At 37.1% G+C, this 19999-nt stretch overlaps 1 protein-coding gene across 1 annotated transcript in view; it reads left to right on the top strand.

The window, feature by feature from the left end:
* Positions 1-19999, top strand: part of MAP3K2 (mitogen-activated protein kinase kinase kinase 2) — a 97704-nt gene that overhangs the window by 42325 nt on the left and 35380 nt on the right. Inside the window, exons 2-5 of the mRNA XM_023225593.3 lie at positions 11673-11734; positions 15174-15292; positions 16451-16491; positions 18254-18353. Of these exons, the coding sequence (XP_023081361.1) occupies positions 11728-11734; positions 15174-15292; positions 16451-16491; positions 18254-18353 (267 nt within the window). The 5' untranslated portion in view covers positions 11673-11727. The remainder of the gene's footprint in view (positions 1-11672; positions 11735-15173; positions 15293-16450; positions 16492-18253; positions 18354-19999) is intronic.

The following is a 19999-nucleotide window of genomic DNA, read 5'->3' as shown; positions in this document are numbered from 1 at the left end:
ACCACCACCCTTATCAGTCAGGAGCCATCAACATGGAGGCCCTCCAGTGGCAGAAAGATTACAACTCTGAAGGCTCAGATGTGTTTTAGCATTCTTTTAGCAATAAGTAATTTTTAATTAAGGTATGTACGTTGGTTTTTATAGACATAATGCCATTGCACACTTAATAGACTGCACATTATTGTTAACATAACTTTTAGACGCATTGGGAAACAAAAAAATTCACTTTATCATGATGTTTGCTTATTGCCATCATCTGTAACTGAACCTGCAGTATCTCTGAGGTATACCTTTAATGATTATGTTTTCTGTCTTCTGGCTTGCATTACTCCTGATGAGAAAGTCTGCTGTCCTCCTATTGCTATTGTCTTTTCAGCAGTTTGTGATGCACCTTGGTAAAGTGTTTTTCAAGTTTTTTGTGCCTTGGGTTCATAGAGAGTTTTGGATCTGTGGGTTTATAGTTTCTGTCAAATTTCAAACAGTTACAGCATTTCTTCAAGTATATAGTCTATCTTACCCTGCTGTCGTTTAGGGACTTCAGCTGAATGTATATTGGGCTCCTTTCAGCTTGTCTTAATGCCCACTTAGGCTCTGTTCATTTTTTGGTAGTTGTTTATTTGTTTGATTTTTTGTCATTTTTATTATTGTGTTTACTAATCTTTGTTCTCCAATGTCTGATTTACTGTTGTTTATTTCATTCAGTGTAATTTTCATCTTAGGCATTGTATCTTTTTATCTGTAAAAATTTCATTTAAAAAACATCTTCCATGCCTGTACTTAACATCTTCTGTCTATCTGCCTGAACATATGGAATATAGCTGTGACAGTTGTACTGATTCTATCATTTGTGTCTTATCTGGGTCTGATATTATTAGTTGACTGGCTCACATTTTCCTGCCTCTCTTCGTATGTGGTACTTTTTGACTCCATACCATGTATTATGAATTCTACCTTGTTGGGCACTGGACATTTTTGCATTCTTACATGTTTTGGGAGGCAGTTAAATTACTTGGAAACAGGTCCTTTGCGTCTTGCTCTTAAGTTTCATTAGGTAGAACCAGAGCAGCCTTTAGTTTAGCATAAATTTTTTCTGCTTTTGAGACCACACCTTTGTGAGTACACTACCCAGTGTCCTGTGAATTTTGAGGTTTTCCAGTCTGACAGTCTGACAATCATGATGAAATTTGTATGTGAAGGAGACAAAATCAGAGAGTCCTTGCCAGATCCTTACCTCAGTATCCCACTAAATCAGGAAGTATATTTGGCTATGTGTGATAAATACAAGGGGTTACCAAATGAGGGATTTGCTTTTATCTTATAATCATTCTGAAGACTCGAGGTAGTCATCATGTACTCTATTTTAACTTACTGCTTTGCCATCCTAAGCATGTGGCCAAGGATTAAAATATCTAACAAACAGTTTTATGTAATTGGGAATTTGAAGCTTAGCTCTGTCTAGATTGGAGATACAGATTTGAGGGTTAGTTTATAGGTGATGTTTCTTCAACAGACTCAATAGAATGAAAAGAGCAGTAGTGCAAGAATGAAACTTCAAATGGCCCAAGCATTTACTAGCCAGGCAAAGAAAAAGAGATTCTGAAGCCCACTCAGGTGAGATGTGGGAAGTGGGGTGGAGAATGGAGAATCGTGAGAGTGCATTGCCATGGAAGCTATAATGGATATTTATGTTTTTAGCCTACCAGTACTTAAACAGTCTTCTTTTTTTTTTCGTTGTTATTGTTTGTTTTTTGCAGTGGTGGGGATGGCATCATCCATTGTGTTAGTCTTGGTGGAAGCAGCAGTGTTCTGTAGTATAACCTTTACTGTACTAGAATATAACATCAAGAAGTAGGGAAGTTGGCTGGGCATGGTGGCTCCCGCCTGTAATTCCAGCACTTTAGGAGGCCAAGGCAGGTGGATTGCTTGAGCCCAGAAGTTCAAGACCAGCCTGGGCAACATAGCAAAACCCTGTCTCTACAGAAAATACAAAAATGAGCTGTCCATGGTGGTGGGTAACTATAGTACCAGCACTTCGGAGGCTGAGGTGGGAGTATCACTTGAGCCCAGGAGGTCAAGGCTGCAGTGAGCCATGATTGTGCCACTGCATTCCAGCCTGGGTGACAAAGCAAGACCCTGTCTCAAAAAAGAAAATAAAAAAACAAGAAGTAGGGAAGTCAAGATTATATGAAGTAAGCCATGGACTTTGGAATTTATTCAAAGTGTTACAAGAAACTACCAGTACTTTCTGACAGAGAGCATTAACATTCTCTTACTTTTTAAAAGGATAATCCTTATTGCTGTATGGAAAATGAGTTATATTAGAGTTTGGAGTAAAATCAAGTTGATCAGATATGAAACTATTTCAGTAATCCATGCAAGAGATGATTATGGCTTGGAGTAGTGATACATATTTTAAGGAAAAGCTAATGGGATTTGCTGGTGGATTGGAATATAAGGTGAGAGCATGGGAGGAATCCAAGCTATCCCAAAATTTTTGTTTTGAGCAATTGGAAAAATAGAGATGCTTCTTGATAGAGAAGACTAGAGAAGAATAGATTTTTTAAAAATATATTGCTTTTTAAATTTTTTTCTTCTGAAATAATTTTAAGTTCCAGAAGTTGCAAAACAATATAAAGAAATTTGTTTTGATTATTTGAGAGTAACTTGCTAACGTGAGACTCCATCACCCCTGAACATTTTAGTTTGTAATTACTATCAATAAGGACATTTTCCTACATATCCAGAATCCAACTGTCAAAATCAGGAGGTTAACCCTGATAGAATTGTATCATCTAATCCATGGAAACCATTCAAGTTTTGCCGGTAGTCCCAATAATGCTCATTTTAGGAAAATAATTCAATCAGGATTATAATTTGCATTTAGTTGTTGTTTCTTTTTGATGCATTTCAATCCAGAACGGCCGTAACGTTTCCTTGACTTTCATGATCTCGACAGTTTTGAGGTTTGTAGAGCAGTTAATTCTTAGACTGTTCCTCAATTGGTATTTGTCTAATGCTTCCCTATAAATCAATTCAGGTTATCAGTTTTTGGCAACAATATCACAGAGGTGATGTGGTATTCTCAGTGTATCTTACCAGGTGGCACTTTTTTTTACTTTTTAAAAATTGAGGAAGTCAGGCTAGTTAGGTACATGATTTTAATTTGCCTGTTACTGATGATCTTAACATGGATCACTTGACTAAGCTTTTTTTTCCTTCTTTTTTTGTCTGCTAGGTTTCTACACTAAAAAAGGTACTTTTTTTTCTTTTGAAAAATGTGTGGAAGTGATTATTTTTTGGAGATGGTATGTTGAAACTAAGTAACTCATTCCTCATCACACTTTTCATCCACTGGTTTTAGCATTCGTTGATTTTTCTTGGTTGAATTATTACTTGATTATTTCTTTTTCTTTTTCTTTTTTTTTTTTTTTTTGAGACGGAGTCTCGCTCTGTGGCCCAGGCTGGAGTGCAGTGGCCGGATCTCAGCTCACTGCAAGCTCCGCCTCCCGGGTTTACACCATTCTCCTGCCTCAGCCTCCCAAGTAGCTGGGACTACAGGCGCCCGCCACCTCGCCCGGCTAGTTTTTTTTTTTGTATTTTTTAGTAGAGGCGGGTTTCATCATGTTAGCCAGGATGGTCTCGATCTCCTGACCTCGTGATCCGCCCGTCTCGGCCTCCCAAACACTTTTCATCCACTAGTTTTAGCATTCGTTGATTTTTCTTGGTTGAATTATTACTTGATTATTTCTTTTTTTCTTTTTTTTCTTTGAAACAGAGTCTCGCTCTGTGGCCCAGGCTGGAGTGCAGGGGCCGGATCTCAGCTCACTGCAAGCTCCCCCTCCTGGGTTTACACCATTACTTGATTATTTCTATTGATTGCTGAATGGTGGTCTTTCTAATTTTATTACATTCAATAGTTGACATTCCACCATAAGAAAAAGCTTTCTTTTCCTCCCATTGTTGATTTGTTTATCTTTGTTTTTATGGACTCACAGTTTTCTTCTTTTTTGTTTTTTTGTGTTTTTGTTTCAGGAGATGGGATCTTGCCATGTTGTCCTGGTGGGCTACAAACTCCAGGGCTGAAGTGATCCTCTTTCCTCAGTCTCCTGAGTAGCTGAGATTACAGCTATTGTGCCCAACTTCACTGTTTCATTTTTTTAATTCATTGGGCCCGTAATCCAACATTTTTATTTTGATGTTCAAATTTTCCCGTATTTGGTTAGTGGAATCCCTTTCAAGCTGTGCCTGTGGCCTTTTGACATGTCCCCATAGTCTTTATGTACTTTCTTTCTGGTTCAGTGAGATGTTTTAGGCTCATTTTGTAATTACCTCCTTTAAGTCAGCTATATCTCAGCCATATTCTGGTTCCTCTGCCATCCATTGAGGATTGGTACTTACAGACATCTGGGCAGCAAGGCAAAACTCCATCTCTACAGAAAATTAGCTGGGCATGGTAGCAAACACTATAGGCTGAGGTGGAAGAATTGCTTAAGCCCGGGAGGTTGAGGCTGCAGTGAGCCGTGATAGTACCACTGCACATCAGCCTGGGTGACAGTGCAAGACCGTGTCTCAAAAAACAAAACAAAATCACCTGAAAAATTTGGTTGAGAATTTAAATTTTTATTGAAAGAGAATATACTAGATAAAACTTCCGCAACCACTTTGTGACCTTCTCTATGTGCGTATGTATGGTCGGAGAATTTCCTATTCCAGCTGACTGTTTCCTCAAAAGGTAAATTGGAGTGATACAGTATTATAGAAAGTTTACTTGAGTAAGAAATAAGAAACAGGTATTCAAGTCTTAGCTTTGTCCAACTTTATAAGTTATATTATCTTTTTGGCCCTCAGATTTTAAAATAAGATGTTTAGACTAGATGTTTTCTTCTCAGCTGTTTAAAATTTAGTCTTATATTTGTCTTGATTAAAAGTCCTAAAAACTGAGGTAATATAGTGCTTGCCCTTGAAATGGGACTGATTGGCGTGAGGAATGGAGCACTTTCTCGAGGCCAGGCTGGGTGGCTCACACCCGTAATCCCAACACTTTGAGAGGCCAAGGCGGGAGGATTGCTTGAGCCCAGGAGTTTGAAACCAGCCTGGGCAAATACAGTGAGATGCCATATCAAAACAAAACAAAACAAAAACTAGCCAGGCATGATGCGTATCTGTAGTCCCAGCTCCTTGAGAGGCTGCAGCAAGAGGATGGCTTGAGTCAGGAAGTTGAGGCTGCCGTGGCAGTGATCATGCCACTGCACTCTAACCTGGGCAACAAAGTGAGACCCCGTCTCAAAAAAAAAGAAGGAAAAAAAAAAATAAAGAAAGGAACACTTTCATGTTTTATGTTATATTCTGTGTTAATAATTTTTACATTTTTTTCTTTGATAGGAAAAATTAAGCTTAAACATTAAGGAATTCCTTAATGTTACTTGACATTTGAAAATAATATGACTAAAAAGAAATTAAAGTTGTCAGTGCTTATAAGATGGCAGCATGCAAGAAGGATAGCATGGTTGTTTTTGTAAAAATTTGAATTGGTTGTTTTTGTAAAAATTTGAATTAGTTGCTAGTATTTGAAATTGGGGAGATCTCACATTAAAATTTGGATTAGGGCTTTTGAAAAAACAGCGTATCTGATAATACTGAGCCTGAACTTCTGTAGGCAGCTATTGACTAGAGCTGAGGCAGTTGCTTCTCTAGGTGAGTAAATGATCTCTAGTTATTCATACAACCTGCCACTTCTATTTTATTTCCTTCCTTTCTTCCTTCCCTTTTCAGATAAAATTTGCATACCATGAAATTCACCCTTTTAAATACTACAATTCAGTAATCTTTCATTTATTCACAGAGTTTTGCAACCATTGCCACTGCCTAAATCCAGAACATTTCCTCATCCCCCAAAAGATACTTCATACCTATTCACAGTCATTCCCCATTTCCCGTACCCCGGCTTTGGGAAATCACTAATCTGCTTTCAGTCTCTGTAGATTTGCTATTCTAGACATTTCATGTAAGTAGAATATGGGGCTTTTTAAAAATCTGGCTTGGCCGGGTATGGTGGCTCAAGCCTGTAATCCCAGCACTTTGGGAGGCTGAGGCGGGCAGATCACGTGGTCAGGAGATCGAGACCATCCTGGCTAACACGGTGAAACCCCATCTCTACTAAAAATACAAAAACTTAGCCGGGCGTGGTGGCGGGCACCTATAGTCCCAGCTACTTGGGAGGCTGAGGCAGGAGAATGATGTGAACCCGGGAGGCGGAGCTTGCAGTGGGCCCAGATCACGCCACCGCACTGCAGCTTGGGCGACAGAGCCAGAGACACTGTCAAAAAAAAAAAAAAAAAAAAAAAAAATATGGCTTATTTCACTTAGCATAATGTTTTCAAGATTTGTCCATGTTGGAGCATGTATCAGTACTTTATTCTTTTTAATGACTGAGTAGTACTGATTGGCAATGGAGTCTCACTCTGTTGTCCAGGCTGGAGTGCAGTGGCATGATCTGGGTCACTGCAACCTCTGCCTCCCATGTTCAAGCAGTTCTCCTGTCTCAACCTCCCAAGTAACTGGGATTACAGGCTCCTGCCACCACGTCCAGCTAATTTTTGTATTTTTAATAGAGATGGGTTTCACCAGGTTGGCCAGGCTGGTCTCAAACTCCTGACCTCAAGTGATCTGCCCACCTCGGCCTCCCAAAGTGCTGGGATTACAGATGTAATTTGTAAGCCACCACACATGGTCAATAATATTTCCTCATATGGATATATGACATGTTTATCTCATCAGTTAATGGACATTCAGGTTCTTATAAATAGTGCTGCATTGAATGTACAGGGTTTTGTGTGGTTATATGCTTTCAGTTCTCTTGGGTATATATAATAGGAGTGGAAATAGTGGCTCATATTTCTTCACATTTTCATTACCACATGTCATTGTCTTTTTGATTATAGCCATCCTACTGGATGTGACGCAGTATGTCATTTTGATATTTATTGGCATTTCCCTGATGACAGATGATATTGAGCATCTTTATTTTTCTTTTTCAGTATTGTTGTGGCTATTCAGGGCCTATTGCAGTTTCATATGAATTTAAGGATCAGCTTTTCCATTTCTGCTGTAAGAGGCCATTGGAATTTTGATAGAGATTTCATTGAATCTGTAGATAACTGGGAGTATTGCTATCTTAAAATATTGTTTTCCCATTCATGAATATGGAATGTCTTTCTGTATATTTAGTTCTACTTTAATTTCTTTCAACAGTGTTTCATAGTTTTTCGGGTGCAAGCTGCATTTTTTTATTGTTGTTAAATATTTTCCTAAGTGCTTTATTCTTTTTTGGTGCTATTGTAAATGAAATTGATTTCTTAATTTTATTTCCAGAATGTTTACTGCTAATGTATAGAAATACAATTGATTTTTGAATGTTGACCTTGTATCCTGCATCTGTACTGAACATGTTTATTAGTTCTAATACTGTTTTTTGTTAATTTCTTAGGATTTCCTATATCTAAGATTCTGTCACTTGCAAATGGGCATAGTTTTACTTCTTATCCAATCTGGATTCCTTTTATTTCATTTTCTTGCCTCGTCTTCTGACTAGAACCTCTAGTACAATATTACATAGATGTGGCAAGAGCGGACATCCCTGTATTGTACCTGGCCTTACTGGGAATGTATCCTGTTTTTCACCATTAAGTTTTTCACCATAATCAACTTTATTACGTCCTCTTCTGTTTGTTATCTTTTGAGTGTGAACGGGTGTTGAATTTTGGTACATGCATTTTCTGTATGTTTTGAGATGATTTGGTTTTTGTTCTTTTTTTTTTTTCCCCTTGAGACAGAGTCTCATTCTGTCACGCAAGCTAGAGTGCAGTGCATCGCATCATGATCTCTGCTCACTGCCAACCTCTGCCTCCCAGGTTCAAGGGATTCTCCTGCCTCAGCCTCCCAAGTAGCTGGGATTACAAGTGCCTGTCACCATGCCGGGCTAATTTTTATATTTTTAGTAGAGATGGGGTTTCGCCATGTTGGCCAGGCTGGTCTCAAACTCCTAACTTCAGGCGATCCGCCTGCCTCAGCCTCCCAAAGTTCTGGGATTAGAAGCATGAGCCACTGTGCCTGGCTGGTTTTTGTTCTTTGTTCTGTTAATGTGGTTTATTACATTGACTGGATTTTAGATGCTGAACCAACCTTGATTTTGTTGGATATATCCCAAATGTGCATGTTATATAATTTGTTTTTTAATGTTCTCGGTTAGGTTTGCTAGTATTTTATTGAGATTTTTGCATCTATTTGTGAGATATTGATCTTTAGTTTTCCCATCTTGTGATAGCTTTCTCTGGTTTTGGTATTGGAGTAATACTGGCTTCACGATGAATTGGGAAGTGTTCCTTTTTTTTTTTTGGAACCGTTTTTGTAAATTCTGTAAATGTTTGAAGCGATCTGGTCCAGGGATTTTATTTGTGAGAAATTTTTCATTTCTCATTTAATCTTCTTATAGGTCTGTTCAAATTCTTAATTTCTTCTTGATGAGTCAGTTTTGGTAGTTTCTTTTTAGGAATTTGTCTGTGTCGTCTAAATCATCTAATTTGTTGATGTACAGTTGTTAATAGTATTCCCTTATCCTTTTGATTTCTGAAAGGTTGGTGTAATGCTCCCTTTTTAATTCTTGAATTTGATTGTTTTTTGCTGCTGCTGCTTTTGATTAGTCTAGCTAAAAGTTTATTAGTTTTGTTGATCTTTCCAAAGGGCCAATTTTTGTTTTATTGATTTTTTAAAATTTCAGTGATGTTTTTATTTTCTACTCCCTATTCCTTTAGCTTGTTTCAGATTTAAATTGTTCGTCATCTTCTAGTATTTTAAGGTCAAAGGTTAGGTTATTGATTTGACATCTTTCCGGTTTGTCAGTATAAATATTTACAGTTATAAATTTTATCTTTCGATGCATCCAGTAAGTTTTGGTTTGTTGTGTTTTCATTTTCATTTATCTCAAAGTATTTTCTAATTTTCCTTATGCCTTCTGTTGACCCACTGATTATTTTTGAGTATGTTTTTTAATTTTCACATATTTGTGAATTTTCCAGATTTCCTTATGTTACCTTCTGATTTCATTGCATTGTTGTCAGGAAACACACTTTGTGATTTCAGTCCATACAGTTACTGAGATTTGTTTTATTACCTACTATTTGGTCTGTCTTGGAAATGTTCTATATGTATTTGAGAAGAATGTATATTCTGCTGTTTTGAGGTTGATTGTTCTGTAGGTGTCTGTTAAGCCTAGTAGTTTTATAGTGTTGTACAAGTCTTGTATTTCCTCATTGATTTTTCTGTCTACTTATTTTATCCGTTATTGAATAGCAGGGCATTGAAATCTCCAACTTTTATTTTTGAATTGTGTGTTTCTTCCTTGAATTTTATACTTTTTTGTTTTGTGTATTTTGCGACTCTGTTGTTAGGTGCATATAAGTTTATAATTGCTATATCTTTTTGATGTATTGGCTATCTTTTATTATAAAATGCCCTTTGTCACAACAGTTTTTGTGTCATAATCTGTTTTGCCTGATAGTGGTATAGCCACTGCAGGTCTCTTTTGACTACTGTTTGCATAGTATATCTTTTTCTGTCAACCTATTTTGTCTTTGGATTTAAAGTGTGGACCAGGCATTGTGGTTCATAGTCCCAGCACTTAGGGAGGCCAAACTGGGAGGATCAGTTTAGCCCACGAGCTCGAGACCAGCCTAGGTAATCTGTACAAATCTTTTTTAAAAAATCAGCTAGGTGTGATAGTGTGCACCTGTGGTCCTATGTAATCAGGGGTGCTGAGGTGGGAGGATTGCTAGAACCTGGCAGATCAAGGCTGCAGTGAGCTGTGATCATGCCAATGCACCTCAGCCTGGGAAAGAGAGCAAGACCCTGCCAAAAGGAGAAAGAGAGAAAGAAAGAGAAAGAAAGGAGGAGAGAGAGAGAGAGAGAAAGAAAGAAAAGCGTGTCTGTTGTAGGCAACATATTCGGGTCAAAATGTTTGGGACCAGAAGTTTTTTGGATTTTTTCGTATTTTGTAATATTTGCATATACATAGTGAGGTATCTTGGGAATGGACCCAAGTCTAAACATGAAATTCTTATGTTTCATATACATCTTACTCCTATAGCTAAAGATAATTTTATGTAATTTTTAAATTGTTTTTGAGACAGGGTCTCGCTCTGTCACACAGGCTGGAGTGCAGTGGTACAGTCATAGTTCACTGCAGCCTTGACCTCCCTGGCTCAAGCAGTCCTCCCACTTTAGCCTTCCAATTAGGTGGAACTACAGGCATGCACCACCACACCTGGCTTTTTTTTTTAATTCTTTTTTTTTTTTTTTTTTTTGGTAGAAATGGGAGTCTCCCTGTGTTGCCCAAGCTGGTCTCAAACTCCTGGGCTCACGTGATCCTCCCACCTTGGCTCCTCCAAATTGCTAGTATTGTAAGTGTGAGCCACAGCACTAGCCAACAATATCTTAAATAATTTTGTGTCTGAAACAAAGTTTCTATTTTATTACCCTTGTAGGCCTCTTGCATGGGGGAATTTGGGCATGCATGGAAAAGATAATATTGCAGTGGAAGGGGCTGGGAGGGTCTTTTTTCTCCTGGGGGATGCTGAATAAACTGTGAGTTGTGCATCTGCCTTTTGACTGTGACATACCACATGAGGTCAGGTTTGTGGAATTTTCCATTCATAGTGTCATGTTGGCACTCATCGTATATTTTTCATCTTATTTTCTAGTTGACCTGGGGATTACAGTTAACATCTTGTAATAACATAGTTTGAGTTAGTATCAACTTAATTGCAATGGTATACAAACAGTTTTTTTTTTTTTTAAAGAATTTTTTTGTTTGTTTTAGGCAGTCTGACTGTATTGCCCAGACTGGAGTGCCACAGCTCACTGCAACCTCTACCTCCCAGGCCCAAGTGATCCTCCCACCTCAGCCTTCCAAATAGCTAGGACTACAGGCATGCACTACTGCACCTGGCTAATTTTTTTACTTTTTGTATAGATGGGGTTTCGCTGTGTTGGACAGGCTGGTCTCGAACTCCTGGGCTCAAGCAATCTGCCTGCCTGGGCCTCGCAAAGTGCTGGGGGTGTGAGCCACTGCGCCTGGCCATAAACACCTTTCTTTTATGTAACTATCCTTTCCCTTTCCTGTGTACTGTTAATATTATATGAATTATATTATTATGTATTGTATACCCAGCAACACAGTTATAATGATTGCTTTATGCAGGTTTTTTCTTTTTAAACCAATATATTAGTTTCCTATTGCTGCTTATATAGAAAAAGAGTTAATGTAGTGGGCCTGATTGCTTATTTTTAGAAGGCCTGCTTAGGAGTCAGTCTTTGGCTGACACCTGAGAACTTGGATTTTGGGAGGGTTCCTGCCTCTAACTGATAATGGTTTGTATAGACACTATGGTTTATGCTGAATACCTGCTTTTCTTCTGGGAGTCTGGAATTTTGCTATGTGTTAGGCAAGAGGGTGCCTACATGATCAACCTTCAATATAAAACACCTCCCCCCAGCGAAATGTGTAAAGTATTCATATTGTATATTTCTCATTAGTATTATTTATACTGTTTTTTTTCTTTTCGTGGCTCCTTTTCTGTTTCTTTTTATTAATATGTTAATCTGTTTTATCTTCTAAGGCAATGCTGATGGGAGAACCATTTTCCTGATTTTCAAATTGTTGAGCTGTTTGCCATGATGGGTGAGTTCAAACTAAAAGCGTATTTCAGCTATAATTAAAGGATAGAATGGAAGTGAAAAAACTGTCTCTATTATGTGCTATTATAAACCTTTTTATAAATTTATTTTATGATATAGCAGATTTATGAAATATTTTATATTTACTTAATAGACTTAAAGTACTTGTTGTGTTGCTATAGTTTTAGAGTGATCATTTTATGCATAACACAGTAGGGACATTCAAAATAAACTGTTAAGATGTGTTGTGATTTGCTTAAAGTCTGATGGCAAGAGAGGAATCATAAGATTTTATTTTATGATTCATAGAGTAGTAAATCATTGGTGCTCAGGGATGATAATGTTATACAACTCTTGGTCGTATATTGTGGTATAATGTTAGTTTAAAGAGACTAAAGTATGGGAATGGATTGTGTATGTTCAGTTTACGTATCATTTTGTTTTCCTCTTTACCTTCTTTTTGTTTTTTCCTTTTCTCCTTTGTGTTAAGGGTTCCAGCATGAGGCAGGGATTAGACAGGAAGGCACTAGAAGGAAATGGAGTCATGAATGGCCTACCCTATCCTAAATCAAGAAAAATGGGACTGAGTAGTTGGATGCTGAATTTTAAAACTTAGACTGATCCTGGGATTTAATTCTGACATTTACTTGCCAGAGTTTGCTTTTATCACACATTTTCTACTTCTTGCTTAACAAAACACACACACACACACACACACACACACACACACACCCATGAAGAACTTATATTTGCCCATGTGATGAAAGTGGGGGCTAGGACACTTTCACTGTGTGTCATTGTAGCAAGTTTGTAAGCTTAGACTTCACCTTCCTAATTTAAAATTTTTCCTTCCACTTCCTCTTCTGTAGTCATGAGGATCAGTGCCCTCTTGTAGCCCAAATTCTCTACTCTAGTTAGCCTTACTTTCAGCTCCAAATTGGATGTACTTTTACTGAACTCCTTTCAACTTTTCATTTTGGCTGCTGTCACTGGTACTCTGTGTATCGATCAAATTTATTTTTGTCAGCCTCAAATAATACTGCTGTATAGAAGGGCAACAATCATTGCTTAAAAACGTGTATAAAGGTAGTCACAGAACACCATGACAGATGTTTGAATTTTTGATTGAGGATGTTCTTCTGTTAATTATTTTTCAAATATCATGAATAATCATATAAGGTATTTAATTCAAAATTTCTGGTAAAAGATTTTTGAAAAAATTATTTTCCAAAATTTTTTTGGTTTTATGCTCAATTGAATGTCCTTCCAACATGTGTCAGAAACCCATTGTACTTATCCATAAGTACATAAGTGAAACCACGTCTCTACTAAAAATACAGAAAATTAGCCGGGCATGGTGGTGGGCGCCTGGAGTCCCAGCTACTCAGGAGGCTGAGGCAGGAGAATGGCGTGAACCTGGGAGGTGGAGCTTGCAGTGAGCCGAAATCATGCCACTGCACTCCAGCCTGGGCCACAGAGCGAGACTCTGTCTCAAAAAAAAGAAAAAAGAAATAAGTATATATAAATGTGATAATCAATTTTAGCCAAAGGCCCTCCCCCAAGGCTTTTGACATTGTAATATTAAGCATATAAAATTGTTTAAATTCAAATGTTTAGGTTTCTTCTAATAAAAATTAGAACAACATAGATAGATTAAGAATTAGAGTTACCACTTTGGGAGGCCAAGGTGGGAGGATCACTTGAGCCCAGGAGTTCAAGACTAGCCTGGGCAATATAGTGAGACTCCATCTCTACAAAAAAAATAAAAAAAGAATTAGAGTTCTTCTGTCCCTAGTGTAGAATTAAGGATTTACTTTTTTTTTTTTGGAGACGGATTCTCACTCTGTTGCCCAGTGTGGAGTGCAGTGGTGTGATCTCAGCTCATTGCAACCTCTGCCTTCTGGGTTCAAGTGATTATCCTGCCTTAGCCTCCTGAGTAGCTGGGACTACAAGCGCCCGCCACCATGCCCGGCTCGTTTTTGTATTTTTAGTAGAAACTAAAAGTAGGGTTTCACCATATTGGCCAGGCTGGTCTTGAACTCCTCACCTTGTGATCTGCCCCCCTCGGCCTCCCAAAGTGCTGGGGTTACAGGCGTGAGCCATTGCGCCTGGCCAAGGATTTAACCTTCTTAAAGAAGGTCACATCAAATGCTTTTATTCCAGTTGAGATCGTTCTGAGCTTATTGATGGGTGCATCTATTGTGATTATATTGTACCTGTCTGTGGCTTGGTTACCTATTTGGCTAAACTAACATTATGATAAAACTTTATTTTATACAAAATACTTGGTGAAGGATTATAAAATTTTCTCTTAATCTGGAAATATTAATAAAACCAATAATAAAACCTTATAACCATTACTTTTAAATTTTAATATGCAAATAATTTCACTACAAAATAGAATATATGGAATGTTACTAAAAATTAGTAAGTTAGAGAAGTCAGTTATTTGTGTGTTTGAGAGACTATTAGGGCTATTGACTTGTCAGAATATTTTTAGTGATTCCCCTTGTAGGATATGGCATGTTTTTTTACTACAAGAACATAAGTTACTGCTCACCAAAATGGTTACATTTTAAAATATAAACTGTAAAGTCTCTTGATTCCTTTATTTACCATTTGCGATTATCGTTAGTAGAATTGATTTACTAGTGAAAATAAATTAAGTTGTCCCTGACGTCTTCCAGAGAGCTTATAATTGGCATTACTGGCAGGCACACGCTTTTAGTCTTAGAAAGAAACAATTGGTATATTTAGAAGAGTCTAAAAGTTCATGTTCATGTTCATGATCCTTTCTCTCAGTTTTATGGACTTGGTACTTTTTCTAAAGAAAGGAATTTTCTTACATTGTTACTGACCATGATCTTTAAATAGTCTGTTTTTAGTCTTGTCAAACCTTATGGTGAAGAAGTTTGAAAGAGCATTTCCAAATACAGTAGGCCAGTATCCACAGGTGAAGCTTTTCTTTGTTGCTGACTCTTACGTATTGATGAAAGAAAAAAAAAAAACCTTCCAAAATTAAGTCTGTACTTTGAACATAAGTGCTAAGTAATGATATTTATACAAAGTTGTTTATTTTTTTTTCCTCTACTTTTTAAAAGATTTTAGATATCTTGATGTTTTGTTTAGGAGACATAGAAAAGAATTCGTTTTAACAGGGCAGTTTTGACCTTATTCTAGGATATTAAATCAGTGGAAGAATCAGAATGACTTCATCTTGTCTATTAGTGTCACATGTGTGGACTAATGGTAGAGCTTGAGTCTATTGCAATTTTATTTTACCAAAAAGATAGGCATTAAAAATGTTCTAGATGGATTTTTGTATGAAATTAATACATTCTCTACTTTAAATTTTATTATAAATTTTGTGTGATGTCTATACATGTTGATATATATGTCACAATTACAATTCTATATATGTGTTTTATTTCAAAATTACCTAGATGATCAGCAAGCTTTGAACTCAATCATGCAAGATTTGGCTGTCCTTCATAAGGCCAGTCGACCAGCATTATCCTTGCAGGAAACCAGAAAAGCAAAATCTTCATCACCAAAAAAACAGGTGTTTATTTTAATAAGTATATTTTGTTTTTCTATGAATTACTTTCCTTTAATACTCTTACCTTATGGAGGACTTGTTTAATGTGTTTAGCTTTTACACTTTCGAATCAAGTATTTTGTTAGTGTCTGTTATACATTTTCCCATAAGAGTGTGTGTTCATCTGTTAACAATAGCAAAGACATGCAGTCAATCTCAGTGCCCATCAGTGGTAAACTGGATAAAGGAAATGTGGTACATATACACCATGGAATTCTATGTGGCCATAAAAAGGATCGAGATCATGTCCTTTCGGGAACATGGATGGAACTGGAGGCAATTATCCTTAGCAAACTAATGCAGGAACAGAAAACCAAATACTACATATTCTCACTTATAAGTGGAAGGTAAATAATGAGAACACATGGAGACATAGAGGGGAGCAGTAGACACTGGGGCCTACTGGAGGGTGGAGGGCGGGAGGAGGGAGAGGATCAGGAACAATAACTAATGGGTACTAGGCTTAATACCTGGGTGACTAATCTGTACAAGCAACCCCCCATGACATGAGTTTACCTGTATAAGAAATGTGCTCATGTACCCCTGAACTTAAAAGTTAAAAAAAAATTTTTTAAAGTATGCGTTCATAAAGAATGGTAGCATTCTGCAGCCGAGGTTGACCCCTTCCCAGAAAAAATAAGGTAGCATTTCATTTAATGTGGTAACTGTTTTCCAAAGCTGACATTTCATCCATTTTTCCAACACTTAAGCAAATTGTTTTTCGTTTTGTTTTGTTCTTCAAATAGTCTACTCTGGATTTTTAGAAATGAGGATGATTTTGATAAATCAGATTAGTTTGGGATACTCAGCATGACATACAAAAATATAATATTCTGTATTTCCCATAACAGGATCAGCAAATGTCTCATACTCCTGGTACCTTCACTAGTAGATCTTGGTGTTCTTTCCTGTTGAGCCCAGATTCGGCAACATAATTCTCAACTGTTTAGCAGACACTATCAATTGTTTGGAGCTGGTACAGAAATTCAAACTTCCTTCCTCGTCTGGTCTATTTTAAATGAATGGCTAAAAAACAATATGATTTAGAAATTGTAGGAGTTTTATCTAATCTCTGAATGATTTGTCTGATCTCTGAAAGACTCAATTGTCATTTCATTACAGAATGATGTCCGAGTCAAATTTGAACATAGGGGAGAAAAAAGGTAAGGAAAGAAACATTACATGTTAATTAATTGATTTAATCAAATGTGTATTCTAATTAAGCTGTTGAAAGGTTCTTTTCAGATTTGAATGAAGTTTCATGGTTTACAAACTGAGAATAGAGTAGTCCTTGGGAATGTGTAATGTGTTTAGACTTAAGATAGATAACATATGTCAAAATTCAGGCTAAACATTAGAAATGATTAATGTCTTTGCAATTTTCAGAGATAAATAAGATCACTGCTTAATGCAGCCTTTAAATACTGTCATTTCTTTTTATTTTTACTTGAGGGAAATTAAGTATATTTTTCCTTGTAATTGTTTCATCCCTCCAGATACTATATAGCATTTATATACGTGAGCTTAACACTCACAATTCTGATTATTCTCAAGAGACCTCAGTGCTATGACATGTATGTCATTAGCAATGTTGAGGAAAGTGAATTGGACTAGTGGTTGTAAATTATTTAGCAGAGATGTAAACCTAGCCTTCTACTTGGTATCCGTATCTCAGTGCACAAATTATGGGATGGTAGTTGACAACAAAATTGCTGACAAGACCTAATAGGAGTTAAGGCCGATGGAATTTTTTTTTGAGATGGGGTCTTACTCTGTTGCCCAGGCTGGAGTGCAATGGCATGATTTTGGCTCACTGCAACCTCCACCTCCTGGGTTCAAGCGATTCTCCTGCCTCAGCCTCCCGAGTAACTGGGGTTACAGGCGACTGCCACCATGCCCAGCTAATTTTTGTATTTTTTAGTTGAGATGGGGTTTCACCATGTTGGCCAGGCTGGTCTTGAACTCCCAATCTCAGATGATCCACCTGCCTCAGCCTCCCAAAGTGCTGGGATTACAGGCATGAGCCACTGTGCCTGGCCTGACGGTGGAATTTCATATCTGCTAGTAGTGTCTCCTGAAATAATGTAGTGAAAAGCCTAACAGTTTTAAGGATTTTAAAGTGGCTCACAAATCATGTAAGCGTATTTTACATAGAAATGTTTAAAACTGGAATATATCAGATAAACCATGGAACTCTCCAATCTATTTTCCTATTTAAGATTCTTTAATGGATATTTTCCTAATTTTTTCATTCATTCAGCATTATTTGTTGAGTACTTAGTATATATATGCTAGGCCCTAGAGGAATAAAGGGAGCAAAGCAGACATAGTCTCTTTCCTTATGGGTCTTATAGTGTGGTATTGGTGGTCTTCAGGCTTTAGGTGCATGCTCTCAAGGGGCAGCACAGGCCAATCCTTTGGAAAATAGAAAACACTAGAATTTAAATCTTTTTAAAATATTTATTTTGGAAGTATGCCTGCATGATACATGTACCCCAAAATGTTGAGTTGATAAGGATACAGAAATCAAAATTTGAATTCCTGGAGAACAACTTTATTCTTTTTAACAGTTTCATTCTGTCATAAAGATGTCGCATAGTTAAGTTTAATCACTTTCCTCAATAAACATTTTGCATTGCTGTTTAACATTCATATGGTAGTTACAGTGCAAATTAAAAACTGCAGAAAATTTTGAGAATTTCTTTCTTAAAATTTGTATTAGGATAAAACAGACTTCAGAGTTTTTGAATTTTGGGTTGAAAATCTGTGCCTGTGATAAAAAATGTGCTGTTGTAGTGTTTAAGTAAAGTGAATATTTACATAATTTTAAGTTAATTTTGTATCTCTCTAAAAGGAGATAACTGTTGCAAGTTTATTATTTAACTTTGCCTAAGAAAATAAAATCTTAAAATTGTGTTTATATAGAATCCTTCAGTTCCCTAGACCAGTTAAACTGGAAGATCTGAGATCTAAAGCTAAAATTGCCTTTGGACAGTCTATGGATCTACATTATACCAATAATGAGGTAAACACATACAGTTTAACTTTAGTAGATCTTATCTTGAAAAGTAATGTGTTCGTTTAAGAGACCGCTTTTAAGACTTATGTTTTTATTTAGGGATTGATAAATATATGGTATATCAGAAGAATAAAACCTAAGTAAATTTTAACTGACTAAAATGGATTTTCTTCATTGTGGAAAATAATAGAGGGTGCTACTATGCAAATAATTGAGGGCATATTATAGGGGAAAATACATGTATTGGAATTTTGCTGCTTATTAATGGTTTTGTTTTTATTCTATGTACTTTATTGATGAACTGTGTTTTCCTGTCATACTCTACACTTGGCTACAGATGACAGAGCTTTGGTAGTTAAACAATTGAGTTAAAGGATTATTTTAGTGTTGGTCAGGGCTCAATTAGATTATTATGTTTGGGAATCAGTACATATGATCTTAAGGGGCTTGCTTTAGCAATGAGGAGCTCTGTGTTGTGGAGAAACCCCTTTTTAATGTTCTGTAAACTTAGGATTGGCTTCAATGATCTTTGAAGTTTCTTTTATTTCTTGGGATTCTATGAGATATCAGGATCTTGTGATCTTAAAATTTATAGGACAATTTAGTTAATAATTGGGTTAGTAATTAGGTGAATTTGGTTTTTATATTCAGAAAGCATTTATTAATTTTTCAGGCATCATGCTATAATTTATAAGTTGCAGCGCCTTATAGAGTAGACCTTATAGACTTGTGGTACAAGCAAGCCGTTAATAAATGAGCTGTTTCAATATATGAAGTTCTTTGAAAGAAATGCATAAAGTAGGCTAGGCATGGTTGCTCACACCTGTAATCCCAGTACTTCGGGAGGCCGAGGCGGGCGGATCACAAGGTCAAGAGATCGAGACCATCCTGGCCAACATGGTAAAACCCCATCTCTACTAAAAATACAAAAATTAGCCAGGCATAGTGACGCATGCCTGTAATCCCAGCTACTTGGGAGACTGAGGCAGGAGAATCGCTTGAACCCGGGAGGTGGAGGTTGCAGTGAGCTGAGATCGCGTCACTGCACTCCAGCCTGGTGACAGAGCAAGACTCTGTCTCAAAAAAAAAAAAAAAAAAAAAAAAAAAAGAAATGCATAAAGTATTGTGATGAAGAATAAAGGGCAGAGCACAGTGGCTCATGCCTATAATCCCAGCACTTGGGGAGGCCAAGGCAGGAGGATCACCTGAGGCCAGGAGTTCAAGACTAACCTGGGCAACATTGCAAGACCCCATCTCTACAAAATAGTAAAATTATCTGAGTGTGATGGCATACACCTGTAGTCCCAGCTGTTCGGGAGGCTGAGGCAGGGGGATCTGAGGTGGAAGGATAGCTTGAGCCCAGGAATTTGAGGGTACAGTGAGCTAGATAGAGTTGCACCACTGCACTCCAGCCTGTGTGACAGAGTTGTCTGAACAAAAAAGAATAATTTTTTAAAAATGTCTTGAAATTGTGTCATTATCCCATAGGATGATTACAGGGGAACCTAGACATATCTTTTTTTCTTTTTTCTAAAATTGTATTATGGAAAACTTTCAAATGCCAAGATACATTAAGACTACAGTATTGTCTTTATCTACTAGCCTAGTAGGTCTATCAAGAACAATGAGGTTAGCGTGACATGATTTGCCCA

This window comes from Piliocolobus tephrosceles, chromosome 11 (assembly GCF_002776525.5).
Source record: "Piliocolobus tephrosceles isolate RC106 chromosome 11, ASM277652v3, whole genome shotgun sequence".
NCBI lineage: Eukaryota > Metazoa > Chordata > Mammalia > Primates > Cercopithecidae > Piliocolobus > Piliocolobus tephrosceles.
Note: the sequence above shows the minus strand (reverse complement) of the source record. Positions and strands in the feature narration are given on the sequence as shown.